This window comes from Eleutherodactylus coqui, chromosome 5 (assembly GCF_035609145.1).
Source record: "Eleutherodactylus coqui strain aEleCoq1 chromosome 5, aEleCoq1.hap1, whole genome shotgun sequence".
NCBI classification, from domain to species: Eukaryota; Metazoa; Chordata; class Amphibia; order Anura; family Eleutherodactylidae; genus Eleutherodactylus; species Eleutherodactylus coqui.
This window is the reverse complement of record NC_089841.1, coordinates 143,205,849-143,228,263: the sequence shown is the minus strand read 5'-3', so window position 1 is coordinate 143,228,263 and position 22,415 is coordinate 143,205,849. Positions and strand designations below refer to the sequence as shown.

The 22,415-nt window shown below is 42.3% G+C and overlaps 1 protein-coding gene across 1 annotated transcript in view; it reads left to right on the top strand.

The window, feature by feature from the left end:
• Window positions 1-9,282, top strand: part of ABCB9 (ATP binding cassette subfamily B member 9) — a 47,263-nt gene extending 37,981 nt beyond the window's left edge. Inside the window, exons 9-12 of the mRNA XM_066603326.1 lie at window positions 1,698-1,871; window positions 3,354-3,513; window positions 7,903-8,039; window positions 8,854-9,282. Coding sequence (XP_066459423.1) covers window positions 1,698-1,871; window positions 3,354-3,513; window positions 7,903-8,039; window positions 8,854-9,132 — 750 coding nt within the window. The 3' untranslated portion in view covers window positions 9,133-9,282. The remainder of the gene's footprint in view (window positions 1-1,697; window positions 1,872-3,353; window positions 3,514-7,902; window positions 8,040-8,853) is intronic.
• Window positions 9,283-22,415: the final 13,133 nt, after the last annotated feature.

Below are 22,415 nucleotides of genomic sequence, written 5' to 3'. Positions count from 1 at the left end.
ACCAAGCAGAGATGGTACTAGCTCTAGCTGGTCATGTGCTGCTCTGCCATTGCATCATAGGATTGCAAGCACAGCATAGAGAAAGAGAAAGCAGGGAGAATTCTAAAAAAACAGGGTAGTATTTATTTATGATATATGTGGAAAACGTCCAAAGTGTGACAGACAAAGGGGTAAGGGTGCAAAGATTGAAAATGTGTTTTTGCAGGAGTGGCCCTTTAACTATAAACAATATTTGCCGTGGAGCAAACCCTTTAAGACTTCATCTTTGCTATTCTTTGTATAGAGACCTGCATGATTATAAGCTGCTGTATCTTCCTGCTCATCATCTTTGGCAGATATTCCCTTGGGAAACTTCACTGCCTTCATCAAATTAACGTTCAGCAATGTGCAGTTGGTGTAGGTCTGCAGCAAAACAGGCATTTCTTTCATTACAAGAACCATCAAAATATCTTTCTGTGACAAAGAGCACAAAGCCGAGGTTCAGTGGTTTTCTGCCTCATAAAGAGTGCATTGCTACAACACACAGTACTACTGTTTCAGTTCTGGGGACTGATTATAAAAGAAACCTGTTTTTTGCAGGGCATATAAATCTACTCTACTCAAGAGGATTGTATTTTACATCCTGCCCTTTTATCTACAGCTGACTTTTGTTCCAAGAAACTATTATGTTTGTACTGTGTAATAATGGTAATAGCCCAGCCTAGGAATGGCATGCTATAGTTAATTTGGAGCATTTTATGACTGTCGTTTACATTTGCATTATTTCTTTTATGTCAGGTTTCCTATATTTTTTGATGGTCAGAATAGGTTAGCATGTTGTAGTACTCTATTCAGTATAAAAACTGATACCTTGCAGAATCCTACTGTGACTTATTCTAAGTTAACCCTTTCCAATCCACTGTCTGATGTTTTCCTACATTCTGATTGAAGTTTGTACAGCTCCAATGTCAGAAGACGTCCGACAGGGTATTCTTACCGTCTATTGCCAGCCACTCTGTTGTCGGAGCCTCTCTGGCGCACACACACTGGCTTTAGCCAGCAGATGGCAACATTGTATAACAACAAAAAGAGGAAGCCTTTTAGGAAACCCTGAATCCAAAATTAGATTGGAAAGGGTTATTGGAAGTAAGAATAAAACAGATCATGACTGATCATCATATCTGTCATGGCTGCTATAAATGGCAACGTCTTGATACCAGTGTGTTCAAAGCCTTAGATATAGCAGGTGATTGTCCGTGTACTGGACAACATTTCAGCAACAGCTCAAACTGGCTTAAGGTAACAAACAGGCCTGACTTCACCTGTCCTCTGTCATGGGGATCTAGAGATTTTGTCCCTCTATCCGCCCAGTGATTGTTGTGAAGATGATGTCAACGGAAGTCAGGTGACTACTGCAGCGTCACGTTCCTGAACTCTTGGCATCAGCACTCATATCCTGGGTGGCAGTACTTCACAACAGAGACATTGCAGCCTCTGGCTGCAGTGATCAGGTGACTTCTACTGATGTCTTCATTTACAACAATCACTGGTAGGATGGCAGGGCAACATCGCTGGATCCTCATGGCTGAGGACAGGTGAGTACAGCTCTGATTAAGTTACGTTAGTCCAAGCTATTCCTGAAATGTTGTCCAGTATTCAGACAACCCCTTTAAGTTTACTCAGTATGTAACATATTTCTTAATTTTGACTGCATTTAGAATCTGTCCTTCACACTATACCCTGGAAAAGTCACTGCATTAGTGGGTCCATCTGGTAGCGGGAAAAGTTCTTGTGTGAACATTCTGGAAAACTTTTACCCTGTGCAGGAAGGAGACGTCTTCCTTGATGGTCATCCAATTAAACTGTATGAGCATAAATACCTGCATTCAAGGGTATGTAATTATGTGTCTATCTCTTCTTGTCTGTTTATCTATTCTAGACTATCCTCCATAGATAAATATGTTCTTGTAAACTACAGACATTTAATTATTAGAGATTGTGTTAGGATAATTTCTGTACAAGTACAAAGTAAATGTTTCATTCAGTCTGATGTCACTGCACATAGGAGAAACATCCCTGCAGTGATGAGAAGAGGGGGACACATTCCCTTATTCCCAGGATTGGTGGGGGTCTCAGCAGTGAAACTTCCACCTATCAAACATTTATCACCTATTCTATAGATAGGTGATAAAAATTAATTCTGGTACAACCCCTGTGATGGCCAAACCCATTGATGTTTGGTAGGTCCAATTGAACATCTAATACGTATGGGAGAAGACACCTCTTCTATTGAGAGCTGGCTGTGTATGTGTATTGGTTAGGGTAGAAAAGAATAGGTCTCCTCTTTAGGAGTATTCTATTGCTAGCTTCAAGGGGGCACTAATCTTTTGGACAACATGTGTTCTTGTCTTGCCTGTGTGTGTCTCATCAATCTCGTAATATACTTCTATTAGAAATGTTGTTGTTTTACCATTGTAACTCAAGTATGAAGTGGCTACAACTAAAGCTCTCCCTTCCAGCCTTTCTGCAATCCACTGCCTGTTGTGACGTACTAAGCTTCTATAATAACTGGGATGCTAGAATGTGTGTGTGGGGGGACCTATCTTCCTAAGTGGACATCTGCAGACACAGTGCCTGCAATCTTCACAATTTCTGCCTCTCTTGCTGTTACAGCATGTACGTGTGTGTGAGTTTGTACACATTATATTGGGTTTACTAACCATTTGACCATAATGTCTCTGAATGCCTGAATTGTCCTGGGAAATCAGAGGGTAGGCATTCAGACACTGCCTTCCTGCTGATTGGACCAGACAGCAGTGCAGCATTGGAGTCAAGGGAAGGAAGTCAGGACAGCAAACTACTGGCAGAATGCTAGGCTCGCTACATGCCCACTCCCTGAAAGTGTAATACAAAAAGAAGGGTGGCAGAAAAATAAGGAGACTGCCTGAAAACCGGAACTTATAAACATGAAAAAGATGCAAAAAGAAGCAAATGACCGGTTAAGGAGAACCTTGTTATATTTTGAAAACTTGTTGAAAACTCATGTACGCTTTAACCCTTTCCGATCCAACGTTGTACTTCCGACATTATGGTTTAAGCCTGTACAGCTCTGATATTGGAAAGGGTTAAATGGGTTTTCCGGGACTGAACTATTGATATCCTATACCATCAATAGTAGCCTATAATACCATCCCGGAATATTGCAGTATGAGCTTTATGTTGCTTGCAACATGTAAACTCTGTACATTAGCGCATTGGCATGGCGATCAATTGACCAGTGGGGGGGATCTGAGGCCGGTAGACCCCTTTCAATATTATTGGTGCTTGCTTTTCAGCATTGGTTTGCTAATGTATTTTTTTCTTTCTTCTGATAGGTATCATTGGTAAGCCAAGAACCTGTGCTATTTGCCCGTTCCATTCAGAGTAACATTTCTTATGGTTTAAGTTCTGTCCCTCTTGAAGTGATTATAAGTGCTGCCAAACGAGCCAATGCACATAATTTTATTATGGAGCTTCAGACTGGGTATGATACAGGTATTAATTTATTACATAGATTTTTATCTCCCACATAACTGAATGTAATCAAATTGATAGAGAATAGATACCACAAGGATATTTGTTGACTAGCATGTATAATTGTGAGAAGGATTATTGTGCCTCTTTATAGATCATCTATATACGTTTATGGATAGGTTTAGTTAGCTGCAAAGTATTACACAGTAATGGTATGTTCATTTGTATCGTATACGCTACTGATTTTCTACGGCGAATTTGCATTGGAGTAGCAGCAAAGTGAATGAGATTTCAAGAAATTATGGTGCTTATAGTTGATGACTGATTTCTTTTAAATCCACAGCAAGTCAATTTATGCTGCAGATATTCAGAGCAGATTTCACATCTTTAAATGAGGGTTTGAAATCCTCATCAAAATCCAAGTGTTGTATGCAGGTTGTGATGCGGATTTTGGTGCGGAATCTGACATTGATCAGCACCAAAATCCACTAGATGTGAATGTAGCCTTAATGTGCAGGTTGGAAGAATTCCTGGTGATGGACATGAAAGATTGTGCAACACTGTGGAGAGCTTTTTTGATGTGGAACTGAATGTCAAAGGGGTTGTCCCATGAGAGCAAGTGGTGTTAAGCACTTCTGTATGGCCATATCAATGCACTTTGTAATATACATCGTGCATTAAATATTGGCCATACAGAACTTATACACTTACCCCTCCGGTGCTGGCGTCCCCGTCTCCATGGCGCTGACTAAAGTTGCCATCTGCCGGGATTAGACGTGCTTGCGCTGTCTGCTCTCTTCTGTCTGGCTCCGGCGTGCTCGCGCTGCAGAGGTCTTCTGCGCATGCAGTGCGAGCATGCCGGAGCCAGACAGAAGAGGGCAGACAGCGCAAGCGCGTCTAATCCCGGCAGAAGGCAGCTTTAGTCGGCGCCATGGGGATGGGGACGCCAGCACCGGAGGGGTAAATGTATAACTTCTGTATGGCCAATATTTAATGCACGATGTATATTACAAAGTGCATTAATATGGCCATACAGAAGTGCTTAACACCACTTGCTCTCACGGGACAACCCCTTTAAGTTATCCATAGAGCAAAGGGCAACAAATAAAATGAATGAATCTGTGTGAAGACATTAGTATAACCTAGTGTTTCCCAAACTCCACTGGCCACTGAATTCAGGTTGGACTGAATCAGAGCTAGTTTTGTTTAGGGTACCCATACACTCTACAGATGCCCACAATAACCACACGCAGATTAGTAGTATTCTGCATGCGGTTAGAGTGGGTCATCTATAGTGTATAGAGACCCTAAAGGGGTTAACTTAAATGGTCTTCGTAAATCCCCTTTTAAAAATGTTAAACCACTTACTGAAGTAGCAGATTTACTCAGATGTAATTGTACTTTGAATCCATTTGCCAATTCCAGGAAGTACGAATAAAACATGGATTTCCTCCTGCTCCTGAAAATGATGGCAAAGTCTATACAGACCACTGCTTTTCTTTCGAGTGCAGCTATAGTGTTCTACATATGGTCAGATGGAAGTCTCTTCTCTTGCCCAAGTTGCACTCCATTTATCACTGTGCATGACCGGCCACGTCAACAGACTGATATAGGCTCTATTAAGTTTAATTGAACACGTAGAAATGAATGTGAAGCTGAAGTGTACCGATTCCTACATTTTCTGCAAATGGCTGTGCACAGATAAGCAGCAGGAATAGTTCAATGGCAGAAATGCATTTGTAGTGATTTATGTGAAGACATATTGGCATAAATAAACATTTCTCACCATAGTTTTAGATTTGCATATACCTCACAGTGCTGCAGCACTCTGTGAATCACGTGACCGTGATACAACAGCACTGCATTGGAAAATTTGGGGAATGGCATCATGTCATTATATACACAGCCTGCCCACATTTTCAGTACAGCGCCTGTAAATACAGGAATCCCATGAGGGCACTGAAGCTGATCAAAATTAAGGGGTTTTTATTTTTCCTTTTTTTACAATATCTTTATGGAGTTTCCAAAAGAAAATAAACATTATACATTTTTTAAATAGGACAAAATCTGTAACTTATTTTACAACTGAGGCAGGGAGGAAAGGAGAAGAGAGAGGGAAGAACACTAAGTGTATAAGTGTACTTTGAGAACCTCTGCTGACAAAAGAAAAATGAGCAGAGGAAAAACATCTTGTTTGCATAAACGTTTACATTTAGTGGAACATTTCACTGATGGTTAAGAATATCTCATCCAAGGCGACCGGCAAAGACTGAAAGAATGAGACTTATTTTTCCTAAGGACAAAAAGCCTTTCACATAAACAAGGATACAAGATCATCTCCATCAGGCTTTCAATTGAAGGGGTTGAGGGAGCCCTCTGCTCCTCTGATGGGAATAAAGGATAGATGAAGCTACATACGGTCTCCCCCTCCCCTTCCCATATAAAAAATATTTGTTTTTAGAGTTTTAATAAAAGGTAGGAATGAATAGGGACCATCAGCGTATGAAGGCGGTATAGGGGGAGATTTATTAAGCCTTTTAAGTGCAAATAAAGTCGCATAATTTGGTACAAGACTCTCTTGTGCAAAAAGTTTGCAACTTTTTGCCAATTACGCGGTGCTACACCACTTTCCTAGAAAAAAAGGCATAGCACGTCAAGATCGACTCATTTATGTATAATTTATACCAAAAAGAGTCATATATTATACAGGAAATATACTCCTGGCGTAGATTTTTGTATAGGCGCATGGAGCAGCCGAGATGCACTTAATATATGAAGAGGCATGCATCCCTTCATATATTAGTTGTATCATATGCTGACTGGGACCATATTAACACTGGCATATGAACTGCTGGTCTAAATATATCTTCCTCATAGAATTTTAAGCAATATCGTCATTTTGTAGAGAACAATATGACCTAATCAGGAGAGTTTATTTTAGTAAAGTTGTCGATTTCCTTTTTGTAAATTGTTGGTTAGAAGTCTCAAAAATTTGTATTATAATGCATCATACCTGTGGTCCCAGAAATAACGAAGTTAGTTTGGCTTGTGGGAAAACCTTTAATGAAATACTAGTTAGTAACTGCAATAATGGTCAAGAAGTTATTGTCCGTATAGTTTTTAAGCCGTGTTTGCTGGATGTAATCTTTAAAGGGGTTGTCTCACGAAAGCAAGTGGGGTTATACACTTCTGTATGGCCATATTAATGCACTTTGTAATATACATCGTGCATTAAATATGAGCCATATAGAAGTTATTCACTTACCTGCTCCGTTGCTAGCGTCCCCGTCGCCATGGATCCGTCTAATTCTGATGTCTTCTTGCTTTTTTAGACGCGCTTGCGCTGTGCGGTCTTCTGCCTGGTGAATGGGGCCGCTTGTGCCGGAGAGCTGGTCACCGCGTCGTCATCGTAGCTCCGCCCCGTCACGTGTGCCGATTCCAGCCAATCAGGAGGCTGGAATCGGCAATGGAACGCACAGAGCCCATGGTGCACCATGGGAGAAGACCCGCAGTGCACCATGGGAGAAAACCGCAGTGCATCCCTGGGAAAGGACCGGCGGCCATCTTTGGGAGAAGATTTTTTAAAGTCCTTATTTCATTGGATCGGTGAGTAGCAAGCGGTTTAAAAACCGCTTTAATTTGCTATTTTATGCCGGGGGGGGGGGGGGGGGGGGGTGACAGGGGGAATATAAAATTTTGAGGTTTGCCGCGAGACAACCCCTTTAAGTGAAAGAAGCTATTTGCTAGTACTATTAAAACTATATGAAGGTAGTAATGAAACTGAGATGTGAGTCAAATATAACTAAAAGACAGTGGGCCTGATGACATGTTCAGGCAAGTCGAATAAAGCAGGAAACAGCTCAGTTACTGACAGTTTCAGGCATACAGGAAGACATGACAACAAAAATTATGTTTATGGGGTATTTGGCCAAACCTTACAAATCATTCACCACTTTTTGTCTGCTAGTGTTTGGGGTGGAAGATAATTATTTGTATATCTGATCCAATGTATAATTGATGTGAAAAAATTGAGAGCGTGTTCCAGAGAAAAGAGAAAATTGATGATTGTGTGGCAATGATGAGAAGTTGGGTGTAAGGGAAAGTGTTTAAGAAAGTGTCTAGAAATATCAAGGAGAGAAATGTAGTGAATTCACCCTCTGTAACAAGATCAAATGTAAAGGACTGGGCATTTTAAGACGGTAAAGCACTACCTCTGGGTGAAAGTAAATAGGAGCACCGGTGTGGAGAACAAAGGCTGAAGGGTCCTCAGTCTCAATGTATTTGGGATCGTTGGGGTTCTATGTCATTTTAATACAGTTTGTAGCACAAAAAAATGTCTAACTGATACTTATAGTATCTATTCCTAAATCTCACTATTAATATATACCATTATTCTTTTCTGTGCTTCAGAAACAGGAGAGAAGGGAGCACAGCTCTCAGGGGGTCAGAAACAGAGAGTTGCTATTGCTAGATCTCTAATCCGGAACCCTAGGGTGCTTATTTTGGATGAAGCTACCAGTGCACTAGATGCAGAGAGTGAACATGCGGTAAGTTAATTACATTTCAAGCTGATTTCAACAGTATTACTGCTCATTTATTATCTTCAGAATGTAATAACTGTAGCAATGCGAAGTACAATAATGTAAAATCCCTTTTATTGCATTATTTTGTATACTTTTTTCATTGGGTGAAAACATTTTCTTGCTAAGTACAAAACTCTTGGATGTGATTTAAGTCCTCTTTAAATAGCTTCTCTCCCCCCAAAATAAGCTAAAGTGAAATACATTACTGCAAAACTAAGGAGTGCCTTTCTCATGGAATTTCCCTGGCTTTTAACCGACCCCTTCAAATTTAATTGAGTGCTAAAGCCAAAATCAAATTTGAAGCAATACAAAACAAACTGTTTATCCAAAAGCTTCTTATTTGTCCCATAATGTGTTTGCACAATATATTTCTTACCTAGTTTTTAACATATTGCTTTAATAGATGGATGCTGTCTTTGAGTATAGTTTGTCTCATTTTATTTATTTAAACATGATCTTCCATTTGTATAAGTATTTTTATTTGCAATTAAATTTAAGCAAAAGTGTCACTTGTATTTTAACTAGATTACAGCATAAAATAAATTCCCAATTTTTATATGAATACTTTGGATGTATGTTTTAATTGCTACAAAATGTTCTATTACAAACCTAATCATTTGCATTATATAAATTGTGTTGGGGTGCTTTATTCTCCATGCGCCTCTCAGTGTTACTTTTTATGTTGCTGATGTCTTGAATAAACATGAGGGCTGGTGTTTTAGAGCTTTCACACATATGTGCAGCACATCACTAACTGTTGATGATTCATCCTTCACAGATCCAGCAAGCGATGAGCAGTGATCTGCAGGGCTGCACCCTACTAATAATAGCACACAGGCTGAGCACTGTGGAGAAGGCACACCACATCATTGTTTTAGACCAAGGCAAAGTGGTGCAGCAGGGGACTCACAAAGAGCTGATCGAAGAAGGCGGACTTTACTCCCAGCTTGTTCAGCGTCAAGTTTCTGGCCTTGGAGCAGAAGAGAAAGATCACACCCAGTCACTACATGTTCCCACAAAAGAGTCAAGAACAGGCGAACATGCCAGTGAGCGCTAAAGTGTATAGGCATTGAGGAACAGATTTATAAGGATACTTGTAGAAGGTAATAGATACACTGACAATTTCAAAACATACATTTTCAAAAGCAAAAAGTTACCAAATCACAATTAGAAGACTTTATTAACCAAATCAAGCTTAAAAATAAAAAAAAAAACTAAACAGAATATTGCTGTCTACTGATTTGTTGCATAATATTGTTTGGCTTTCATAGTTTTGGAATGGTACCTTGATTTTAGGCCCTCTGCACACGACCGGGTTTGAATTGCATAATCCGTGATCGTCTCAGACGAGCACAGACGCACAGACGAGCCACAGCATTCTGCACCAATTCAAACCAGAGGAGCATTTGCATGTCCACTCACATGAGCGGACACCGACTGCAATTTTCTGCTCTCAGAGGAAAAAGTGCAGCATGCTACATTTCTGTGCGCGCTCCACTTGGACAGTTTTCATTTAAGTCAATGGAAGCCGTCCAACCCGCAGCCCTTCCGCAATTGAAATCTGTACTGTACATGTCCGACAGCTCGCCGGCCAGAGCAACCACAGTACAGGAGACAGGTATGCGGGGACGTAACCAACCCATCTGTGTGCAGGCGGCCTTAAGTTGTATATTGATTTTATACTCTATACTAATTATGCATGACTACGGCAGAAAATCTGAAATTCTGTATAGGTTTTGAACCATAGCTCAATGTTACTAGTGTAGGGGGTCTTTTCAAGGGAGACCAAATGCTAATGTTGCCTGGGTCCAAATTTGTATAAGCAATCAATCGAGTACTCGGAGAAGACATACGCTGACTACACAGACAGTGTGTGATCAATATGGCTTCTAGTTTATTGAAGCAAATACATCAGGTTATATAGACCATAGACCACTGTCCAGGCAGGATGGGCTTATCTCGCGGTCAGCATATAATTGCAAGAATACATTCCTGCTTAATGAGCTATTGTAAAGAAAAAAAAAAGAAACTTAGAGACAGGACATCTTGTTAGTTTTTACCACAGGATGTTCTTGTAACTAGATAAGAAAGATCTTGAACATTTTCAGAGGAGTTAGTTTTCCGGGCCACCTGGTCCTTATCTATCTTACCCAAAGCACATTTTGTATTTAAACTATTTATTTGTATTTTGATAGCTTAGCAACTAAATTAACCCCTTACATATCCCCCATTTTTATCATAGGGTCCACCATCATGCTAGGTACTCCACCCGAGTGGTGCCGGCTCCTGCCAGATTCCCTAGAGTCATGTGGTGGTCCCAAAGTCCATCTGGGTTAATTGTTTAGCAAAAGCCTTTTTTTATTTTTACTACAACGTGTGGTACAAGACATGATTAACTTTAAAGCAATATATATATGACGAGCAAAATCATCACTACTTGAAGCATACTTTGTAAAAATTCCCATGAATCACCCTCCTAAACCAGAGAACCAATTGGAAGGGTTCAAAGAACTAAATGTGGTACCCCACCAGCTATGTCTGGTTTCTAAGTTTTCATTTGTACGTGCAAGCAGTTCTTTCGATGGAACAGGAACAGCCAAGAAAGGAAAACTAGTGGCACCAGGTGTGTGTACAAGTCCAACAGTCTTTCACCTTTGAGGTGTTCAGTCCATCTACCAGTATTTGGTGGTGTCTAACAAAGTGGTTCTGGGCATTGTCCTTTTGCACCCTCACATAAGGGCGAAGCATGGAGTGAGGAGTCCAAAGTCCAACAATAAACAAAATGTCCTTAATGAGGAGTCCGAAAAGTCCATCAATAAACAAAATGTCCTTAGTGAGGAGTCCAAAAGTCCATCAATAGACAAAATGTCCTTCATTTTTCCTTCTCATGGGGGGGGGGCAAAGTAGGGCGTGAAAAAGTCCCATTAGTCCCAAGACAAGCAACAGTTCCTTCAACTTTCACCGAAGTAGGTGTGGTCAGCAGGACTTGATAGGGCCCCTTGAATCTGGGCCCTAGGGATTTCCGGACACTCCTCTTTACGACCACCCAGTCTCCAGGTTGTAGGGAGTGAGATCCCTTTAAGTTGTCTGGGTCTGGAATGGGAGAAAAAGACTAGATTCTGGGTTACTGTTAGTTGGTCACACAGGTGCTTTACATGTCCGGTTACTATGTCATAGCCCTGCTGTAGGGTCTGTGGATGATACAGCCCCAATCTTGGCATAGAGCCAAACAACACTTCTTTTAACTTAAGCGTACCATTTAGTCTTTTAACTTTGTCTAAACTCTGCGGGTGGTATGGAGTGTGAAACGCTTGTTCCACCCCAAGGGCTAACATCACCTCTCGCATCACTTCACCTGTAAAATGTGTACCTCTGTCACTCTCAATTGTCTCTAGTACCCCGTATCTGCGGATTACCTCATTCATGAGCTTCTGTGCGGTTACCTGCTTATTTACTTTGGTAACAGGGTAGGTCTCCGACCTGAAAAGAAATCAACAACAACAAGCACATATTCATACTTCCCAACAAATGGGAGCTGAATGTAGTCAATTTGCAATCCCTGAAATGGGTAGAGTGGTCTAGGCAAATGTTATGTGGCAAATTTACTTCTGCCCTGTTGCTTTATGGCAAAGATCATGCAAAATTGGACAGATAATGCAGCAGCTACAAAAACCCAGGAGCCACCCGTCCTCGTTCAAGCGTCGACGTCATTGCTGCTTTGATAGGTGTGTCTTTCCGTGCATCAGCTGGGCCATCATGGGGCACAGGGACCGTGGTAGGCAAGTGCTGTTGACTGTTCGCCATACGCCGTCCCATTTCTGCTGCTCCCATATTTAGTCCATTTGTCTTTTTCTTCCTTGCTGGCTTGTAACTGTAAAGTCTTTAGCATATCAAAGTCCAAGTTTATATCAAAGTCCGAGGTTTTTGTCAAAGTCCAAAGTTATTGTTAAATTCTTCTTTTCTTCCACGGCTTGAGGGCCGCTGCTTTTGCTGTGTGGACTGTGATGGCATTGCCTCTTGTTTCTTCTGTGTAGGAATTGGTGTGAGCTTTCCACTTTGTCAGGTAGAAGTAAGTAGGGCCTCCGTGAGACTCTGCACCGCTGCACCATTCTTAATTGGCTGTCCTGCTGAGGTAAAAAAAAAACTGTCTGCCCTTCCATGTTGGGCCGTAATCATGAGCTATGCCAAATGCATACCGGGAGTCAGTGTAAATGTTTGCCGTCTTGCCTTTTGCCACTCTACACGCCTCAGTGAGGGCCTTCAGTTTCGCTTCTTGTGCTGAGACATGCGGGGGCATTCTGCTTTTAGGACAACTTGTTGTGTGACCACTGCAAAACCTGTTACAAACCTTCCCTCGTCATTTAGGTATCTAGATCCATCCACAAACAGCTCAAACTGGGGGTTCTGCAGGGGCTTGTCTGTGACATGCGCAAACCTAGCCGTTTCCTGGGCCATGAGGGCCACACAGTCATGCTGGTTTCCGATGTCAAATGCCTCCTGTCCGTCAGTCAGGGAGTTGTAAAACAACTGATCCCCTGTACTTACTCCCCCCCATTTTGAATCTACATCACCTAATGGAAGTAAGGTGGCTAGATTCAAGGTGGTGCACCTTTGGCTTGAGATGTTCGAGGAGGAATGCACTGCGAGTTCCAGTGTATCTGTCTGGCAAGAGACAGATGTCTACGGCTTACCTGAGTCAGGATACCATGTATGTCATGTGGGGTGTAGATCACCATGGTGTGATCTAGGACAACGTCAGAACTTTTGTCCAGTAGTGCCTGGACTGCTAGAACCGCTCGGACGCATGATAGAGACCCTCTAGCCACCGCGTCAAGATGGACACTGTAGTATGCTACAGGTCGCTTTTTGTCACCATGCATTTGTGTCAGTACAGCGGTGGCGTGTCCCGCCATCTCAGTGATGTACATTTGGAAGGGTTTGTCATAGTCTGGCAGCTCCAGTGCGGGTGCACTGGTTATCTGTACTTTCTCTGCGGGGTCAGGGCAAATGGCCGTGAACCCAAACAGTCATACAGAGGCTGCATGGTCATGGAGGCAGAGCGTGTCCACGACCGCCAGTATGAGTCCAGTCCCAAAAAGGTACGCAACTGAGCATGGGAGGTGGGAAGTTGCATGTCACTTACCACCTTCGTGCGTTCCGGCGTCAGGTGTCTAGTACCTGGACCTAGGCAGTGGCCCAGGAACACTACGTGAGATTTGCAGAACTGAAATTTGTCTTTGCTAGCTTTGCAGCCATTCTACTCTGATGGAGGAAACACAAAAGGCTTAGTGATGCATTGAGGCAATTATTTGGGTCAGGAGCACACAAAAAAGTAAGTCATCAACATATTACAAGAGGGCGGTGCCCTTGGGAATTGGCCAGGCATCTAATACCAGCTTCATGCATCTGGTGAACTGGTTTTAGGCTATTCCGTGCCCCTTATGGCAGCACTGTCCAACAGTACTGCTTTCCTCTGAAAATAAATACAAACAAATACTGACAGTCTGACTGGCCCTTTAAACTCTTTCTCTTAACGGGGAACAAAAGGGGTATTGGCTGGGAAGACACATTCCTTAAGGGCCTTAAGTTAACATAAAGGAGAGACAGTGTCTGCAATTGCATCTTCCTGGACATGTGCCAGGGGGTACTGACGGACCAAGGGGGCTAAGAGCTTGTTCCTCTGCATGCGTAAGAGTGAGGACAGGGAGAGGTGTCGCTTGGTCTGCTGCCATCCGACAGGAGGTCGGGTGACTTTCAGACCCGGGGTGTATACGAGCCTCACCGGACGGGTGAAGTTTGATACAACATCTCAAGGGTCCCATCACGTCAGTTCCCAATATGCTTTCAGGACCTTCCAGCACAAGGAAGCGCGTGAGGCATCGTGGCCCTTTAAACATTACCTCAAGCGGTTCAGTTTCTGCCAGCTGAATTGGCACTCCTGAAACCCCTTGCACCGATTACTGCTAGACAATCAGGCTAGTATTCTATTTCAAAAAGATCAGAACCTTGTTGCAAAAAAAAAGTTTTAAAAATGGCTGATTTGCAATACCTAGATCACCTATGCCTTCTCCTCCCCCCCTTTGAACTAAGGTACTTAATCGGAAGAAGAATAGCCGGGTTCAAGGTAGTAACAACAGTGAAAAGAATGACAAGAGCACATTGTAGCGGGATTTGACGGGCCAGAAATAAGTGCTTGGGTTGCACTTGCGTGTATATGCTCCGGGTGTCATGGGGGGTGAGGACCACTAGGGGTAGTTCAATACCAACTCCGAAGATTTGTCAACCATTGCCTGTACTGCTGCCACCGCACAAACACATGAGGGAGCTCCTCGAGCCCCTGAATCCAGCCTCATGGAGTAGTATTCAAGTGGCCGTAGTTGTCCTCCGTGCTTTTGTGTCAATACTGTCGTCACGTGGCCAGAAAATTCAGTACAGAAAAGAATAAACGATAAAGTGTAAAAGGGTGAGAAATGAGCTTCAGGGGTGAGAGAGAAAAAAAAAGAATGATTGAAAGACAGTCATAGAGTTAGTTGCATAAGAGAGGAAACAGAGTGGATCCATGGTCGGCAGTATGAAACAAGGCCCAAAAACGTGCGGAGTTTGGCAGCAGGTGTAAGTACAGGTATGGCCGTTTGCGCGTTTCTCCTACAGAACATTCTCTCAGAGACAGTATAATTGTGGCTTGGTGGCAGGCTTCCAAATTATCAGCACACAGCGCCTACATGCGGTGGGTGGCTGACTAACACCTCATCAGCACACAGCACCTACATCACACATTTTACATTTATTACAGTCTGAACACGGGTCATTAACTCTCATCTGTTCATGCGGTCAAGTCTCATTCAAATGTTAGTAAGAGTTCACACAGGATGTAACGCGTATGATGCAACTGTCCTCATCTTGCAAACAAATGCATTCAATCACTCCCACCTCCCCCTGGAATCAGTCAAACTTTAACTGTTTGTGACACTAGAGAAGTATACCAGATTCCACAACCACCACTTTATCAGTAATATTTTCCCCCCAAAAAAAGGAACACACATTTAGCAATCATGCACACGTCCAACCAATCACAGAACTGACATTTACATAAAGAGCAAAAATATACCTTAAAATCCCTATATATTTTCTATTTTTAAAACCATATAATTCACGTAATTCATTACAAGTTTCTTATTTCATCAGCGTCTGTCTTTCTTCTATGACTTTGAATTTTATCTCTCTATGAAACAGATTTTTGGAAAGCAGCCATAACATTCAGACTTTACACAACATTAACCATTAGTAATTATAAGAGGTATATTTCTCTGCACAGACTATCAAACAGACGGCAGGGGAATAGTTAAACACATAAAAAAAAGGACAAAGAAGAATAAGACGTATAACAAAGATTAGATTACATAACATCAAGACATACAAGACAAACAATAATGGTTATTTGTCACATAATTGTCCACAGATTCTGCATGAACTTGCTTTATGTCCCAAAGGAACACAAACTATAAAGGATTCCCTTTCTCTGATAACTGCCATATCTACACTTGCCTCAATCCATCTGTCTAACATACTTTTATCCAACCTTTGACTATCTCTGAATCTTTCCCAAGCTTGCTAGTTGAAGATTCCCAAAATTCTAAAACACCTGCTTTTCTCAACAATTCGCTACATTCTTTCCCCACGGCTAACTTGCTTTCTCTGACCTTTGCTATTTCTCTAGCTGTTCCCATATAGGCATACTCCTTGCTAAACCGGCGTCTCTGATATCTTATAGGCTTACCTACCGATATCCTCCCCTTCCCTCACTCATAGGGGTAAAATAGGTTTTAGACCATCCTGCCCCTATCTTAAAGGGGTTGTCCCGCGCCGAAACGGGTTTTTTTTTTTTTCAACCCCCCCCCCGTTCGGCGCGAGACAACCCCGATGCAGGGAGGTAAAGAAAGCTCACCGGAGCGCTTACCTTAATCCCCGCGCTCCGGTGACTTCTCTACTCACCGCTGAAGATGGCCTCTTCCTCCGTGGACCGCAGCTCTTCTGTGCGGTCCACTGCCGATTCCAGCCTCCTGATTGGCTGGAATCGGCACGTGACGGGGCGGAGCTACACGGAGCTACACGGAGCCCCATAGAAGACTGCAGAAGACCCGGACTGCGCAAGCGCGGCTAATTTGGCCATCGGAGGCCAAAAATTAGTCGGCTCCATGGAGACGAGGACGCCAGCAACGGAGCAGGTAAGTATAAAACTTTTTATAACTTCTGTATGGCTCATAATTAATGCACAATGTACATTACAAAGTGCATTATTATGGCCATACAGAAGTGTATAGACCCACTTGCTTTCATGGGACATCTCCTTTAATATGCTCACTATTCTTCACTAAGTATACAGGACACTATATCACACAGTATTTTATAGGAGGACACGACACACGGTCTTCCTTGTCCCGGAATAGTTTTACAGCCTCTACCAGTAATCACACAGATTACTTTGGAGGTTAAGGGGAGACCACACTTCGCCTCTCAGGGAACTTTTGGTGATGTTATAACAAAGCCAACAAAAACAGATAATTGCCAACGTGATACAAACAATCAGTACAGAAACTTCAAGAATTCCCTCAGGCAACATGGCATAAAACAACAGGGTATGAGTTCTTCCGTCTATTACAGTTTTATGAACACATACGTTAAAATATGACGGAGTATTCTTATAAATACATGCAGCGACTAACCTTCTGTCAACGATGAGCCCAAAATCAGGGGAACCCAGAATCAAAGTGGCAAGTCAAGGGCCTACCTTTCACCGGTGATTTTTGGAGTCTGGGGTCCCATGATCCTGGTCCCGTGGTGTTGGCAGTTGGCGTCGTCAGATATCGGCTGCAGGTAAAGAATAAATTCCGCCCCACGTTCTGGCGCCAAGTAACTGTAGGGGGTCTTTTCAAGGGAGACCAAATGCTAATGTTGCCTGGGTCCAAATTAGTATAAGCAATCAATCGAGTACTCGGAGAAGACATACGCTGACTACACAGACAGTGTGTGATCAATATGGCTTCTAGTTTATTGAAGCAAATACATCAGGTTATATAGACCATAGACCACTGTCCAGGCAGGATGGGCTTATCTCGCGGTCAGCATATAATTGCAAGAATACATTCCTGCTTAATGAGCTATTGTAAAGAAAAAAAAAAGAAACTTAGAGACAGGACATCTTGTTAGTTTTTACCACAGGATGTTCTTGTAACTAGATAAGAAAGACCTTGAACATTTTCAGAGGAGTTAGTTTTCCGGGCCACCTGGTCCTTATCTATCTTACCCAAAGCACATTTTGTATTTAAACTATTTATTCGTATTTTGATAGCTTAGCAACTAAATTAACCCCTTACACTAGTATAAGAATTCACTATAATAATGGAATTCCAGAAAAAAATCCCTTGCTTTGAGAGCAATTGAAAAGTATGAAATTCTTTTTGATTTTTTTTTTGGAATCACAGTTGCTGTCGGTCAGTTTACCTGCAGTTCTTCCCTAAAGGAAAAACCTAAACAACCTGGTGATGTCTGCATTTTTCGACAAGTGGTGTTCAGAGACAGTCAAGCTGCTCTCATAGACATGAAGTAAGGTGGCATTTCACAGGATGGCTATCGACTGAATAAATGCTCAAATGAGTGATTGCAAACCACAGTCATTCTGTGTAAACAGGGCTACCAACAGCATGTCGAGTGATAACTCACTAGTCGTTTTGTTTCAGTTTAATTAAAAAATAAGTATAAATAAACAAAAAAAACAACTCAGCTCACCGCCATTTATATAGGAGGAGACACGCTTCAAATGCAAGAAGAAGTGAATGCCAGGCTGATTCCCAGGTAAGGATATGCTGTGACAACAGTAGACTCCAGAACTGAAGTTAAAATTATAAGTTAATACTTTATTAGTGAATAGGTTTTAAAAACTCATGGTACGTAAACCATAAACACCAAGTTGACGCATTTCTGACTTATGGTTTGTGTACCACAAGTTTTTAAAACCTGTTCAGTAACAAAGCATGGAGTTTTAATTTTACTTTCAGTGCTGGAGTCTACTATTGTAACAGCTTGCTCATGTCAGACAAATCTGTTTCTACGATGAAGTAAGCTCTAGGCTGGACCTGGGAGAGTCAATTGATCTCGTATATCTGGACTTCTCTAAAGCATTTGACACTGTGCCGCATAATAGGCTAATATACAAAATGAGACAGCTCGGATTGGGTGAAAACGTGTGTGATTTGGTAAAGAATTGGCTCAATGATAGAAAGCAGAGGGTGGTAATAAATGGCTCATACTCTGATTGGGCCACAGTCGCTAGTGGGGTGCCACAGGGTTCAGTATTAGGCCCCATTCTGTTCAATATATTTATCAACAACCTGATAGAGGGGCTGCACAGCAAAATATCAATATTTGCACATGACACAAAATTATACAATATAATCAATGCAACGGAGGACATTGTACGGCTATAAACGGACCTAGATAAGCTGGGGGCTTGGGCAGAAAAATAGCAAATGAAGCTCAATGTTAAGAATGTAAGGTTATGCACATGGGCAGCAAAAATGGATGTCACCAATATACTCTAAATGGGGTACTGCTAGGGAAAAGTGATATGGAAAAAGACCTGGGGGGACTAGCTACATTAAAAATACATAACCTAACGGGTGCTGTCCGCTCTGTCGCACTTTTCCTCTTCAGGTCCCCGGCACTTGTTTGAAGTCTTCAGCCAGTAATTCCTGGTCAGGGATTTCAAAAATCTGATTAGCTGAGCCATGGTGCCCGAGAACCAATCAGAGCCAGCGCTTCCTGGAGGTGGGGATTTTGAGCTTCCAAACCAGGAAGCGCTGGCTGAAAACAGACAAGTGTGCTGGAGCTTCAGAAACAGATATTCGCCAGAGTGGACAGCGCCTGTTAGGTGATTTTGTGTGTGTGTGGGGGGTGTTTAACCCCTTAATGACATGGCCTATTTTGGCGTTGAGGACCAAGCGATTTTTTGGTATTTTTCCATCTCCATTTTTCAAAAGCCATAACTTTTTTATTTTTCCGTGGACGCGGACGTATAAGGGCTTGTTTTTTGCGTGGCGATCTGTAGTTTTTATTGGTGCCACTTTTGGGTACATAGACAATATCGTAAAATTATTTTTTTTTTTTTAATGATAACAGGGAGAGAAAACGCATCAATTCTGCCATAGATTTTTTTTTTTTTTTTTTTACGGCGTTAATCATGCAGCATAAATGACACACTAAATTTTTTCTGCGGGTCGGTACGGCTACAACAATACCAAAATTGTAATATTTTTTTTTAGGTTTTTACACTTTTTTGCAATAAAACCCCCTTTTTTTGGAAATCTTTTTTTTTTCTCTATAGCTGCATTCAAAGTCCTGTAACTTTTTTATTTTTCTATGTACGGAGCTCTTTAAGGACTTTTTTTTTGCGAGACGAGCTGTAGTTTTTATTGGTACCATTTTGGGAAATGTACGGCTTTTTTGATCACTTTTATTGCATTTTTTGTGAGGCAAAATGCTAAAAATTAGCATTTTGCCTCTGTTTTTTAGCGTTTTTTTTTACGCTTTTTGTCGTACAAAATAAAAAGCGTGTTCAACTTTTTGTACACGTCGTTACGGACGCGTCAATATCCAATATGTGGGGTTTTAGTTTTTTTTCCCTTTTTTTATGCTAATATTAGAAAAAGCATAAAAAGGGTTTTTTACATTTTTTTTTTTTACATTTTTCTTTTTTTTACACTTTTCTTTTCTTTTTTTTATACTATTTGAGTCCCTCTGAGGGACTTACATCACTGTGCCTATGATCGCTGTCATAAGGCATGGCAGAGCTACTGCTCTGCCATGCCTTATCGCTTGTACAGCGATTATAGGCACAGGCAATACAGGACGCCAGTGTCTGGCGTCCTGTTGCCATGGTGACAGGCCGGGCTCTCGCGATAACATCGCGAGTTCCGGCCGGAGACACACAGGGATCGCGATCCCTCTGTGAACTCTTTCCCTGCCGCGATCTACTTAGATCGCGGCAGGGAAGGGGTTAACAGCGGGGGGCGCATCTCCGATGTCCCCCCGCTGTTGCAGCGGGACGCCGGCTGTGACTGACAGCCGGCTCCCGCTGCGGGATAGCGCGGGATCTTATGTGATCCCGTGCTATCTCCAGGACGTACCAGGTACGTCATGTTGCGGGAAGTACCAGGCTGCCATGACGTACCAGGTACGTCCAGGAGCGGGAAGGAGTTAATGTAGCTAAAGTTTATTTTTGGGGTAGGGCTTGTATTTTCAAATCCTGGCAAAAGCGCTACAAAATTGCAATTTAACCGTGAGAAAACGCAGTAATATCGCAAGGAACACAACTGCAATATCACTGGTCGCCCATGTGAATGAGGCCTTCAAGGGGTTCTCCAAGACTTAACCTCTTCCCAACATGCAATTTATATGTACATGACATTGCAAGGGAGTGTAGAAGCAAGTACCAGTTGTGATGACTCTCATCTCAGCCATTTAACCCCATGGATGCTGTGGTCAATAGCGACCAGGGCACCTAAGCAGTTAAAAAAAGGGAGAGTCTCTGTCACCCCACATCTCACTCATAATGCATTTGCGGAGTACCAAAGTACCATAGCAACCGGACACCTAGTTCAGGCCCCAATGTCTGCCAATTTAGTACTTTTGTTACATATCTTCAAATTCAAGCTGCAATAAAAAACTGACTGCAGAATACACCACAGTACAGAAAGTATTGCTGTACATTATTCAAGTAATCACATGTCCAGGGTTCCCAGTGGGACTAAAAATATGCTAAAGAAAAGTTTAAAAAGCACCCAGATATTAAAAGTTCAAACTTTCTTCTCTTTTTCCAGCCCTCACACAGCAACATCAATAATAAGCATCTTTCTTTCTGTAGCCATATTTTAAACATATCTATATTTATATTTAACATTTTTTATTCTGTAAAAGTAGGAAAAGTATATACATTTGGTATCACTGTAACTGTACTGACTTGTAAAATTAAGTTAAAGGAGTTATCCAGCCTGTGAAAATTGGTGGCCTATCCTCAGGATAAGCCATCAATGTCAGATCGGTAAGGGTCTGCTGATTGAGACTGCCACTGATCAGCTGAGTAAAGGGGCTGTGGTACTTCTGTGATAACTACAACCTCTGTAATCTTCACAACTGGAAATCCCGTTGGTATGCAAGATTGTATTGCTAGCGGCAGTTATGAGTATTACAAGTTTGTCCTATTGAACAAGCCCTCACACAGCTATGTTAGTAGGAAAATAAAGACGTTATGGCTCTTGGAACGCAGGAATGAAAAAACAAAAAAGTCACCACAAAAAATGGTTGTGATAAACCTTAAACATTGGGGAACTGTCCTTTTTACGGACATCATTTGATTAATTGGTGAGCCACAGAGAGATCTGTTTGTTTTCCCCAAAATTGGTGGTAAATCTTCCAAGAGATGGCCTTTCTTCCAAAAGCACTGAAATCATACAGTTACATATCATCTAGGAATAACTTCCAAATAACTTTAGGCTTCTCTAGTGTTCATGACCTCATGGTCAGAAAAAAAGACTGGGCAAAAATGGGATCTGTTGGAGAGTAACAGGGTTGAAAATCACTAAGTAACATGAATGCTCATTTCATTGTTGCCAATGTTTGGGTTATTGTACTATGGAGACTTAGGCCTCATGTCCACGGGGAAAATCAGGCCCGCTACGGATTCTCCATGTAGAATCCGTAGAGGGTCCCTCCTGCCCCGCGGACATGAGCGCTGAAAATAAGAATTAACTCACCTCTCGCACGCTCCGGATCTTCCCTTCGTCGCGGCTTCATCTTCTCTCCGTCGCGGCCGTGTCTTCTTTCTTCGGCCCGGCGGATGTGCACTCCCTCCCCCATCTCTTCTCCAGCTGATTGTAATAGTAGGGGGTGGAGCTAAGTGTTGTCCTGCCTCCTCCCATTGCTGACTGCAGACAAGGGGTGGGAGCTTAGCTCCGCCCCCTCCCATTGCAAACAGCCAGAGATAAGGAGAGAGGAGGTGAGCGGGAAAAAGAAGGGGCAACGGCAGGGTGGCCTTGACGTATATGCGACGGGGCCCATGCTGTCTGAATGGGCATACAAACGTTAGATTTAAGCGCCCGTTCACGAGTTTTTACTCCTCAGATCGTAGTGTATATGGGCCGGTCAAGAAAACCGTGGCCGATATACGCTTATGTGAAAGAGCCCTTAAAGGCTCATTCGCATTGGAGTGAATTGGTCCTATTAGTTGCCATTTTTTTGCGCGTGTAACTTTGCTGCACAAAATCGTCCATGTGCTTGAGCCCTAAA